Below are 12,875 nucleotides of genomic sequence, written 5' to 3'. Positions count from 1 at the left end.
CCCTTGCCTCCTGGGTCCTATGTCCTGGTGCTAGAACTTGTGATATGAAGCACTTTTGAAGCAGGAGGAAACAAAGCTGACATTCAGGAGGGAGCTGACACAAGAAAAGGAGGTTCTGGGAGTTCTCTGGTGACCTAGTGGTTAGGATTTTGAAATTTCACTGCCTGAATTCGATCCCCAGTCAGGAAACTGAATTCCTGTAAGCTGAGTGTGGCCAAAAAAATAAAAGGAGGTTCTATTCCTCTAAGGCAGCTGTGATTTCAACTTCAGTGCCATCCTTTGGACACATATCTATATGTAGCTTTAAATTTTACTCCATTAAAATTTATTTTCTCCCTATAAAAGTAAACCATGTTTATTAAGGACAATTTAGGCAAAACAGAAATGAATTCTACTTCCACCACCACAGGAAAACATCAACCACACCATTGTAGTATTTTTCCTTCCAGTTTTTTTTTTTTTTCTGTGCTCATTTTCTTTTTTTTTAAAGAAGTCTTGAGCTTTTACGAAAGATGGGTTTTGTCACTTAGAGTTTTTGTCACTTACAGCTATCATGCAGGACTGAACCTGATGGCCTGGGGCAGTGTGGTCTCTAAGTAAAGGCAGGTAGGTATGTATCTTTTGTAGCAAGTTTTCTCTTGCTCCCATAGGGCACTAGTCTCTCCACCTTTGTACAGAAATAGAAAGCTTCCTGTTTCCCCATAGCTGAGAACTAAATGATACAATTTGGTTTTGGGGTTCACCCAAGAAAATGGAAAGAGCTTCTTTTCTTTAAAGCAAAAACACATGTGACATCATCCAAGCTCTTTCTGCTTTTCCACATCATTCCCAACTTCAGTAATAATTAAGCACCTAATAAACTGCTGTTGATTTCCAGCCCTAAGAGTTTAGGTTTAATCACTTTCTGGACTGGCTGGTCCCACGAGGTGGGGTACTGACAAATGAAGACATGACAAAAAGAATCATTTTTGAATTAAAGACCAACAAGCTAATGCAACAAGCAACAGTTTATTTATAAAAAAAAAAAAAAAAAAGAAAAGAAAAAAAGAACAAAAAAGAAAACTTTTTTTACTACATCTTAAAGATTAAGTAAAAATACCTGTATTAATATATATGTATATACATACTGCATATATATATATACATATGATATAATATTAAAATTACATGCTTCTCAGGACAGAAGAATTAGGACATGTTCCCTTATTTCAATTTAAAACTCCATCACAATTCAAAAATCACTGCAAGAAAACTTGCTTCCTTTATTTTCTTTTTGCGACTTCAAGTACAGGAAGTTTTCAAACCAGGATCTAAATGTGGAGAACCGTCTGCTATGCACGACAACAAACTGCCACAAATCATGAGTCGGGGTCTTCTGAACTCTCACACAGGTCTTGGCTCCCTATGACCGTGTCAACCTTCTACCTGAGACGACAGGGGATGAAGAAGCATGACAGCCTGCAGGTTCCACGTGATCGTTCACACTGACGTTGAAACAGAAGCAAACACGGACATGTCTTGTAGTAACAACACTGGCCATGAAACTGCTCTAGAGGAGGTTTCTTTCTCCCCTTTCCTTGCCAAAGGAAACACAAAAATTTCCAAAAAAAAAAAAAACAAAACCAAAAACCCTCGGGTGAAGCACCTCTGGCGATGATCAGCATACAGCAAGAGACAGAGAGGGAGTGTTTCTTTCTCGACAGCTTCGGGCTGACTTGGATGATTTCAAACACACCCTCTTCTGCAAAAGGCACTCACATATTGTCTGTTTATAAATCATACAGTGGGATTCCTTACATGGGAGTTTTTCCTACAAATATAAAAGAGATAAGCTGAGGACATGATATAACAAAGAAAAGAGTATAAGAAATACACATCTTGGATAAATGTGCGCTTTTTTTTTTTTTTAAAGGACATTTAATATAACAGTTTAAAAAAATGTCATTGAAAAGTTAGGAATTCCAATAAAATTATCATTAAGAAGCAAGGTACTAGAGGATGAGAGGTGGAGGGTGGCTAGCTTTTCAAATGGCCAAAGGTTTAAAGGATAGGGTCTGCTCTTGAACTAGAAAGACCATTCATTCACACATTAGGGAATGTGTGAGAGGAGGGAGGTAGTGGCAGAGAAATAGGTGAGGCGGGGAGGGAGGGGGCGTCCTTCAGGATGTGGGCGTAGGAAGGAACGCGCCAGAATCTCTGGTGGGAAAGATGGGCTGTGTCCCCCTTGCCCCTGCAGTTGGAAGAGACCCTGCCCAAGCCAAAGGCTGCCCTCACCGGGACACGACCGAGCTAATGGAATTGTAAGACGTGCCACTGTTGCAGCTTGAGGCGTAGGCCTCCTGGCCGTTGCCGTCGAGGTTGATTTTGAACACAGAGGACGCCTTCAGCAGGAAGTCCGCTGCGTCCCGACGCCCCAGCTCCCGCAGTTTGGACATGAGAATGCCGACAGTGCTCTCGGGGTAGGAAGTCCATTCCCGGAGCAGGGCGTGGACTGGGCTCGGGAGGAACTCCTTGGGAGACCCGTTATTGGTGTTGTACTTGGCCACAAGGTCGGGAAGGCCCAAGTTCATGGCAAGGAGGCACCAGTCCTTCCCCATGGGGTCGGGCGGGTCCAGCAGGCGACTGAGTTTCCTCCGGGTCAGGAGGTTCAGATCTGATGCGTGGATGTCCATGCCCAGGCTGGCCTGCGAGTAGACGTCGTGACAGCCGAAGCACATGATACTGCTAAAGCTCTCCTTGTACCCGCCCATGGTGTTGGTCAGTGAGGTCTCCTTGAGAGTCTGCGCCCGGAAGAAGTCCCGTGGCTGGTAGATCATGACGGGCTCGTGGTGCTCTCGTAGCTGCTGGGGGCTCAGGTAGTGCTTCACCGTCAGCAGCCCGGGCAGCGTGGTGGCCATGACGTTCTCGATGGTGCTGCACACCGAGTCCAGCAGGAAGCAGCACTTGATCTTCTCCGTCTCCAGTCCACGCACCTGGACCTCAATGCCCTGGCCGTGGTTGACCAGGAGCACCAGCAGCTCGGCCCCGCGATTGGCGATCTTGCAGCCGTTCACCCACAGGCGAATGTCCGCGTCCCCCTCGGTGCTCTGCTGGTGGATCCACCGGCACAGGTTCACCTGCACCTTGTGGAAGATGCCGCATGGGAAGGGGGTGAGGTGCTCCACCGGGACGATGCGCACTCCGCCATAGACCCGCGCCTCGTCCTCCTCGTCCGTCCAGGAGCGGTGCAGGCTGTCAGTCTTGATCAGGGCAGGGATGTCCACCATGGTCCCGCTGCTCAGGTCCCGTGCACAGATGTCCATGGCATCCAGGATCTGCAGCAGCTCCTCCACGTCGCTGTCAGGCACCAGGCGCTGGACGTCCTCCATGGTGTAGCGGCCGCGGTAATGGTGCAGGGCCCGTGGGGTCTCCACAGAGAGCAGCTTCCCCAGAACGTTGGTGCACAGCCAGCGGGGATCCAGGAGCAGCACGTCCTGGACGGTCTCGCTCTGCATGATGTTGATCTGTCCGAGGGGACAAGGGGAAGTCATGCATTAGGAACATAGAGGGCCAGATAACCCCGCTGCTCAAACTACTAAGGGGCCTGAGCAGGGATGAAATCTGTGCAGATGCTATAAGGAACGACCCAGGACATTCATATGGAGGGGTCTCAAAATCAATACTCAGCCAAGAAATACCAGCTTGGCAATGTCATAAGGGAGATTCTGAAAAGACTACCTTTGACTCTTATTATAAAAGGCCAGTGCAATAAGAGAGGGAGAGACAGAAGCCAAATGCAATGGGTGATTTTTGACTGGATTCTGAATTCCAAAATAAATACACAAATGAATAAAATTAGCTGTAAAAGAAAATACCGGGACAAGTGGCAAATACTTGAAAGAGGACTATAAATTCAACCATAGTATTATATCAACATTGTGTTTCCAGGATATGATAATCAATTATATTATGGTTATGTGAGAGAATGTCCTCCTTAGCAGATGCGAGCTAAATTATTCAGAGGTGAAAGGTCATGATGTTTGCAAAGCAAATAAATAAACAGAAGAGAGACAAAGTAAATTTAGCAAAGCGTAAACAGCTAGTTAAACTAGGTTTGGAGGATATGAGGATACATCCTACTGTTCTTCCAACTTCTCTGAAGGCTTGAAATTTTTCAAAAAAGATTCAGAATGTTATATTAGACTGTTCTGGAAAGATATGCTACCACAGTGGTTGCCCCTGGAGGGGAAAGGGAGGAATGAGACGAGAGGTGATGGCCAAAGGGGACTTCAGCTTTTCCTGTCATATTCATTTCTTTAAAAAGCAGAAGTTAGAAAAAAAAATGACACACACACACACAAACAGAAGCAACTTTCTCCTTGTTGGCACTTACCCCTCCTTCCCTGCCTCTCTGTCCTGGGTTAGTTCTACAAAGATCAGTGATCTCACATGGAGGCTGAGACCTGTTTGCACTGGGAGTACTTTTCTCCCCATGAAAAGTGAAAGAGAGTATTAGTTACTCAGTCATGTCCAACTCTTTGCAACCCCATAGACTATATCCTCTGTCCTTGTAATTCTCCAGGCAAGAATACTGGAGTGGGTAGCCATTCCCTTCTCCAGGGGATCTTCCTGACCCAGGGATCAAACCCAGGCCTCCTGGGTTGCAGGCAGATTCTTTACCATCTGAGCCACCAGGGAAGCCCCCACTTTTCTCCCCGTAGTCTTAAGTCTTTGAGATGCCCTCTGTTCAAACTTGAGACATTTCTGGAATGCAGAACAGTGTCTTTTAGTTTTTAATAAGGCATTTGGTAGAATGGGCTTCCCTGATTCCTCAGTTGGTAAAGAATCCGCCCGCAATACAGGAGACCCTGGTTCAATTCCTGGGTTGGGAAGATCCCCTGGAGAAGGGATAGGCTACCCACTTCAGTATTCTGACCTAGAGAATTCCGTGGACTATCCATGGGGTTGCAAACAGTTGGACACAACTGAGCGACTTTCACTTTCATTTTGGTAGAATACTGTCTGCAGTTTAGTCCTAGACATAACTATCTCCTCAGGGTCACAGAAGACAGACAGATACACTGTGCCTTATTGGAGGCGACTAAGGAGACAGATGACTGAGTGCAGTGTGCGATCCTGAGCCAGAAAAAGACAGAACAACTGATGAAATCTGAGTAAGAACCTTAGATTATTTTCTAGAAAGCAGAACAGTACTGGAGAGGGGCTGGCAGCCAGAGTAGGGCATCCTGATTCAGATTTCCCTTCTTTTCTTTTTACCTTCATTTACTTATTAAAGTCTCAAGAGCAAGGAGAGATGAATTGCTGAACTGACCAGCTAAAAAGTTGCTGGTCAAATGCCAGAAGGCAAGAGAATACATTATTAAAAAGAGTGAGCTTATTATTGTGGTTAAAATATATACGTTTATATCTAGCACTATAAGGTAAGCTTTGGTCCTTCATTTTTCCCATCCTTGGAGGCAATCATTTAAAGTACCGCTGGAGGGGCTAGTGGATTTAGCCTGTAGTTTCATGGAGATTCAAAGACTGACACAATCACTGCTTGAGGCTCTAGGTTTTTAGGATCACTGGCTTCTTGATTTAATTAGAATTTCAAGCCTATATGATCCATGGCCAAGGGCCCAATGTGGCCCCTGAGAATGGGGAGGCAAACTTCTTGTTTGTAAAATTCTCTGAACTGCTTCTGGGTTTTCATGTTCAGAACTGTTCTTCTTGTTCCAGACTAGCTTATACTGTTTCCTGATTTCACAAGATGGAAGCATGTGAAGGCTACGCCCCCTTTAGAGGGACAGGCAGCATATGAAGCAATTAGAACGGACTTCCCAAACTACATCCCAGTGCTGAATGTAACACAACCAGAAACAGAGATTTCTATTTCTTGATCATTTCTGGGGACCACTGCTTGGCACATCTTAGTGTCTCCAGATGTCATCTCCCTGAGGACACATCACTGCCATTTCTTGACTGTCTGTGAACCCACTAGGTCTGTGTGTAGCTGACATGCCTCATGGAGAGCAGTCATCTGAGTTGCAGGAATCACAGCTAAGCACCAGGTGCTATGGGGAGAGGGAGGAGAGGCCCAGTCACCCAGGGTAGTGGGAATTCTGCCCTCAAACTTAGAGAAGCCAGAAAACGAACCAACCAAAGCAAAGCGAAAAAAGAAAAAAAAAAGACAACAACAAATAAACAGCACTTTTAAGGTGGACAGGAGAGCAGAGGATCACAGTTCAGGAAATCACTCGAGCCTTCCTGTGAGGCATCAGAGGCAATGCGCAGTTGCCACTCTGCCCCTCCAGCTCATCCCACCTTCAGATGCTGGAAATGCATCCCGGGGGGCTCCTCCCAGATCCCTGCCAGGCTGGAGCTCTCACCTCGCCAGCACTGTGGAGCTGCTGGGCGATGTGCCGGAGGTCTGCCTCGCTGGCCAGCGGGTTCAACTGGTCCTGTACGTCGTACATGAACTGCTGCAGTGACATCAGCTGGTTGGGGCCATTGAGCTTCCTCCAGGAGGGCAAAGTGGAGATGATCTTTTCACATAGGTGAGTCATTGGAGGGCAGACCTAGAACATGCAGGATGGGCAGGTCAATGTTCTGCTGTGGGGACTCAGGGGGAGCTGGGATTAAAAATGACGCTGCTCACAGCTGCACTGCTGCATGGAATTATTTGGGTGCACTCATGCTTTTTTGGCTAAGTACTGGGGCAGGTCTTTTTTTTTTAAATTTGAACAACACTAATAGCTTTATTTAACAAACACTGAATGACTACTATGGGCAAAGCACTGTGTTAGGTGCCTGGGGCAGTTCTTTTTTCAGACTGGCTTTTAAGCAGAATCTATTTCACAAATCTACAAGTTTACAGAGGCTTTCACTTCTGTTCATGTTAGACAGATGGTGAGGCTTTGCAGTAATGGTTCTGGAACTGTTGACTCCGTGACCTAAGGTGCACCAACTTCTGATGTCCCCCCACCCCCTTGTAGTGAGGGTTTCAGCCAGGGGATGACCACTTTATGAACAAAGAGACAGGAAAAGAGAGTTAAGTATCATTATATCAACATTAGATGGGTTTTTACCAGTAAATTAGGTATCGTTGAGGATTACTGTTGAGATGTACATGTGTGCTAAGTCACTTCAGTTGTGTCCGACTCTCTGTGACCCTGTGAACTGAAGCCTGTCAGGCTCCTCTGTCCATGGGATTCTCCAGGCAAGAATACTGGAGTGGGTTGTGTGCCCACCTCCAGGGGATCTTCCCAACCCAGGGATCGAACCTGTGTCTGTTATGTTTCCTACATTGGCAGGTGGGTCTTTACCATTAGAGCCAATTTGATTAATTCTTGGTAATTGGCTTGTAATGAGCTTTTCATCTCTTAACTTGGTTAAATAAATCAGTCTGTGTTACAGACTCATATAATCAACACATCTTCCTAATTAAACCTCCTATGCTTTTGAACTGTGGTGTTGGAGAAGACTCTTGAGAGTCCCTTGGGCTGCAAGGAGATCCAACCAGTCCATTCTGAAAGAGATCAGCCCTGGGATTTCTTTGGAAGGAATGATGCTAAAGCTGAAACTCCAGTACTTTGGCCACCTCATGCAAAGAGTTGACTCATTGGAAAAGACTCTGATGCTAGGAGGGACTGGGGGCAGGAGGAGAAGGGGATGACAGAGGATGAGATGGCTGGATGGCATCACTGACTCGATGGAAGTGAGTCTGAGTGAACTCCGGGAGTTGGTGATGGACAGGGAGGCCTGGCGTGCTGCGATTCATGGGGTTGCAAAGAGTCGGACACGACTGAGTGACTGAACTGAACTGAACTGAACAAGCCATACACTGCACTGCATCATTTGTTGGGCAGTCCCTTTTTCAATCACATTTTTATGCCTGTTAAATTCAACAACGTTCCCAGGGCTAAAAGCAGTGGGTTTGGTGAGTTCCATCTGCCTGATTTCAGGAGCTATGGGGTGCAGGGACGTGGAGCAGATATATGCCACACCTCAGCTCAAAACGCTGCAGGGAGCACAGGCCCTTGTCCCACCTGGTGGGCAGGCACTGAGCCCTCCACAGACCACTGTTCCTGATCGCCACCCACTGGGTTCTGTGACCAGGTTCTCTGAGGCCCTCCAGGGTTACTTCCTGCCCACTGAGTGCTGTAGTGCGGTCCCTTTCAGAAAGTCGGGGTCAGGCTTCATGAGAGAGGAGAGAGTTCCTGAAAATTCCTAAAGCACGTCTGGAACTGGAGCCTGGTGTTGTAAACAGGTCACTTCCATCAGGTAAACAGTAACTTATAACTGAAGAGGGCCTCTACCAGGCAGGGGGTAAGAGCCGTATCCTTGTTACACTGGAGCTTAGACAAAAAAACAGTCCCCAGAGCAGTTTTTTTTTCTTTTTTAGCATTTTCCATTAGAACATTTGCTCATTTCAGATAGCTTTTTGAATATTATGGATAGTAATCTTTCATATGCCAGAAGCATTGAGAATATTTTTTTCCCCAATCCATGTCACCTTTTAACTTCATTTATGGAATTTATTTGCCAGAAAAAACTTTTTAAACTTTCATGTTGTCCAATGAATTTGAACAAAATATTGGTGTATTTTCTTTGAAAACTTCTGAGGTTCTCTGTCTTGGTTTAAAAGGTTTCTTGAACACTCTCAAGGTATTTTAAAAATAAATTCTCTTGCATTTCCATTCAAGATACTGCTTTTTACATTTAAACGCTTTAATCTGCCTACAGTTTATTTTGGGGCTGCGTAGTGAGTAGGAGTTTAACCTTATTTCCTTCCAGGCAAATAGCCAGTTGTGCCAGGTCATTTATTAAATTTCCCCATTAAAGTTAAATAACATCTCTGTCTTCTATTAAATTTCTGCAGATGTTCTGAACTATTTCTACCCTCACTAATCTATTCCATTTATTTACTGATTGCAGAGCCTTTATGTTCACTTATTCTTCTATTGAAATGTTAAGACAAAAATCCCATGTCCTCAATCCCATTCAGATGCTAATGAGAACTGTACAAAGTTTATATAACTTGGGAAAATGAAACACTTCCTAAGATCTTGCCATCTAAGCACACCATCTCATTCCACTTGGTCATCTATTATTTCTTCAGTGAATTTTGTTGGTGACAGTTTTTCCACTTTTCTGCATTTCCCAAATATTTCACAATATGTTTACTCACTTTTGAATTGCTTTTGTAATTTTTAGGAAGCAATTTTACTCTTAAACAAACCACTAAAACTCAGAATTTCATACACTCTAAGGTAGTCTGTCTTGCCCATAATAACTCTTCATCTCGAGGCCATCTCCTCATTTCTCTACTCTTGCTCACCCTAGAACAACAGGATAAAAACGTGGCCATGTAGATACCTTGTACTGGGTCCCCTGAAAACCAGACCAAACCACGAGAACCATACAAAGAGGCACAAAGAGGTCCAATTCCTTGGCCACTGGATGGTCCGGCTGAAGGTTGGGTCCAGCCCTCCCCAGGTATACTCACCGAAACAATCTGGCTCCGTATTTCTTGCAGGTGATTTCGAAGCACCTTCATGTCCTTAGAGCCAGAAGCCCCGGCATCCAGAACAAAGAGCTTATTTGAAATGTGAAGATCATTCCCAAACCTAAGGGAAGAGCAGTGGCCTCCTGAGAGTGACGCAGTCTCCCCAGCTGTTTCCACAGACTGGTCCAAAGAGCTGGTGGGGGGCAAGGAAGGGCTGGTGGCCTTGCAGAGACACACTCCCACCTGCTGTTGGCTGGACTCTGTAATGTTACCCTGGTGTGGAGGCCTGGGGACACCACCTGCTCCAGGTGCAGACAGGTGCCCCAGGTTCCACAAAACTGGGGAACACAGCTTCCCTCGACACAGGAAAGGGGAGGCCTAATGAACTCACTTGACCAGGCAGAAGAGATGCTGTGGAAGCTGATGGAGTGAGAACAGAGGGATGAGCATGAAACAACACCTTAGACCTAAAGTATTAATTAGTAGGTCACCAGAAACTATAACAACATTGTTAATCGGCTACACTCCAATACAAAATAAAATGTTCAAAAAAAAGTATGAGTAGAAGCCTTATTTTTCATATCAGGAAGATAATAGGTAAGTGTGAGTTGATAAACCAAGAATTCAAATTACTAGCATATTAAGTAGAGCTGTAGGTTCAAAATTTTGGGGGGGAATAGACACTAAGTAAAAATAGATACTTTTACGCTGTGATTCTAAGCACATCCATATTCCTCAGTGAAACAAAAAAGCTTTCCAAGAATACTGGACATAAAATGCACTCTGATATTTTCTATCATGTTCCTCTTACCTACATTCTACTGCAGGCCTCTGAAATGAAGTTTATGATCCACTAGCAGGTTGCAACTTACATTCTAAGAAATACTGATTGACATCCTCATACACAAAAAAGAGAAATATGCGAGGTGACTGATATGTTAATTAATGAGATGGAGAGAATCCTTTCACATTGTATATATATATATATATATATATATATATATATATATATATAGAATCACCACTTTGTATAGTTTAAATAGCTTACAATTTCACTTGTCAATTATATCTCAGTAAAGCTGAAAAAAAAAATGCATAAAACAGCTAAAAAGAGTTACCTCTGGGCAGTGGTACTCCAAGGCTGCTGATTTTTATCCTGTGCCTTTTACTTCTGTTTCATTTGTTATTATGTGTATTGGTGGCTTTGGTAACAACGAAACATACAATAAAAATTTCGGCCCAGCCAAAGGGACCTTTCAGGTCTTTCATTCCTCCCTCTGGGTCACCTGATTTCAGCTGCATTGCCTGAAGATACAGCAGCCACCTTACCTGTTCCTGATCTCTTTCAGCAACGAGGTGTCTTTGTCATATCCAAATTCGCCTCCAGCTGAACGAGGAAGGTTCACGATGTCGGCATGGGTGGCCACCAGGACAACCCGGAGTGGGTTCTTCAGCTTGCCGCCAAAGGCTGAGGGCAGAAAGCGAGCCATTTCACACCTGCCCAGGTGTGGAGAACAAACCTCCACCCTGCCCAGGTGAGGTGGGGTGCTCGGCCTCAGGTCTGGGCTGCCTCGCTAGGTGGACGAGACTGGTACATTTTGCGTGCAGACTTGCAAACCTATGCTTGCTAATCGGAGTGACCTACAAGGTCACTAGAAAGTCTAGGCCTGGCCAAAGATGGAATGAGCCTATTTCCTGGGCCTCAAGGAAGGCTGCTCAGAAGTGGACAAGAAGTGACCACAGAACATGTCGCAGCTTCTCAGATCTTCCTCCAAGTAGGCCTTGTTTGCATGGTGAGGGGAGATCTAACCTCTGGCTGGGGGGTGCCCTTTCTAAGACCAGAGCCAGCTGCTGAATGCAGCACAGCACAGAAATGGCTCAGAAGGGAAACTCCTGCAGTTCACATCAGCAGAGAGCCTCTCACTTATGGCAGTGTTTAAAATGAAAACATGAGAAAGGAGGGGGCAAAAGTGGAGGTACCCTGAAGGGAATTAGCCCAATTTATTTTGCTGTTATATGCTTTTCAAGAAAAGAATTGACTGCTGAGTTTTACATTTCACCAGGGAAGGCTGCCTCTTTTTTGTGTATGAAAAGAACAAAATAAGTCTGTCCATGCTGTCTTTTCCTCTAAGAATAAGGCTAAGATACTACATTCAGTTAACATGGGTCCCTTTCTTTCATTTTTGATGGATGAAGGGGAGCTTGTTCTGTTTATTAATTATGTGCCCATTAGATAAAGGCCCACAGCAGCTGTCAGATGAGGTGTCCCACTTTGCACCTAACAGAAATGACCACAGCTCAGAAATACAGAAAGAAAGTGAGAAATGATTCTCAAGGAATTGTTCAGAACTGAGTCTTTGTGGCAGAAACACACAGTCATGAAACAACTCCTTGCAGAACAAAACCAATAGCTAAGCCTTAGGAAGCTTCCTGAGTGGAAATCTCCTGATAGGAAGGAGGAATAAGGGTGGCTTGCTGGCCACAAGCTGATAGATCTGGGTGTGAGCGGGAAGCAAGGTCAGGAGGAAGGGCCATCTGTCCCCCGGCGTCACGGCTCACCTATCGGTTCTTCCACTGGGACAAGAGACTTCAGGAAACTAAGCCAGAAAATCACTTGATTCAGCTGAATCTCATAGGGCTCTTCTAGACTGAAAATGATGACATGGATGGACGTGGGATCGTTTGCAGCAAAATAGTCATAACAGCAGAAGTAGACAGGATTTCCAGAGAACTCCCAAACACTGAAGTCACCAATGCCTACAGAGAAAAAGGAAAAGAAAGATTATGATCGTGAAACACCACCAAATTTCAATCACAATCTTTCTCAGCACTTTAGGGTTTATGAAGAGGGACAGTGACATCCACTGCATTCATCTGTTTATTTATGCATCTACTTAAGCAGAGATCTATATATGGAATATTTACATATCCCTATATTTTCTGTCTATGTCTGTTTCTATCCCACGCCTTGTATCTATACATCTATTGGTGGCTTAGGTGGTAAAGAATCTGCTTGCCATGCAGAAGAACTTGGTTCAATCCCTGGGTCAGGAAGATCTCCTGGAGAAGAAAATGGCAGCCTACTCTAGTATTCTTGCCTGGAGAATCCCATGGACACAGGAGCCTGGCGGGTCCATTGGGTTGCAAAGAAGTGGAGATGCCTGAGTGACTAACGCTACTACTACAATAAACCTACTTGTATCTGTCATCTGCTTTTCCATTTTCCTTAACACTTCCATTATCATATTTGTATCATTATTATATGTGTATCTCTATCACATCTACTTGTAACACCCCAGAGTGGTACAAACACACACACACACCCCCTACACGTGTGTGTATGTGCATGCCTGTAAGCATACATGGAAAGGTGTATGTGTACAAATAC

At 44.9% G+C, this 12,875-nt stretch overlaps 1 protein-coding gene across 2 annotated transcripts in view; it reads right to left on the bottom strand.

Moving 5' to 3' along the window:
• Positions 1–1,002: 1,002 nt before the first annotated feature.
• DAPK1 (death associated protein kinase 1) overlaps positions 1,003–12,875 on the bottom strand; it is a 210,994-nt gene continuing 199,121 nt past the window's right edge. For both annotated transcript variants that reach the window (XM_055578982.1, XM_055578983.1), the window contains exons 22-26: positions 12,047–12,244; positions 10,817–10,955; positions 9,488–9,608; positions 6,369–6,557; positions 1,003–3,503 (exon numbers count right to left, since the gene is read on the bottom strand). In XM_055578982.1, the coding sequence (XP_055434957.1) occupies positions 2,271–3,503; positions 6,369–6,557; positions 9,488–9,608; positions 10,817–10,955; positions 12,047–12,244 (1,880 nt within the window). In that variant the 3' untranslated portion in view covers positions 1,003–2,270. The remainder of the gene's footprint in view (positions 3,504–6,368; positions 6,558–9,487; positions 9,609–10,816; positions 10,956–12,046; positions 12,245–12,875) is intronic.

Source organism: Bubalus kerabau, chromosome 4 (assembly GCF_029407905.1).
Source record: "Bubalus kerabau isolate K-KA32 ecotype Philippines breed swamp buffalo chromosome 4, PCC_UOA_SB_1v2, whole genome shotgun sequence".
NCBI classification, from domain to species: domain Eukaryota; kingdom Metazoa; phylum Chordata; class Mammalia; order Artiodactyla; family Bovidae; genus Bubalus; species Bubalus kerabau.
Note: the sequence above shows the minus strand (reverse complement) of the source record. Positions and strands in the feature narration are given on the sequence as shown.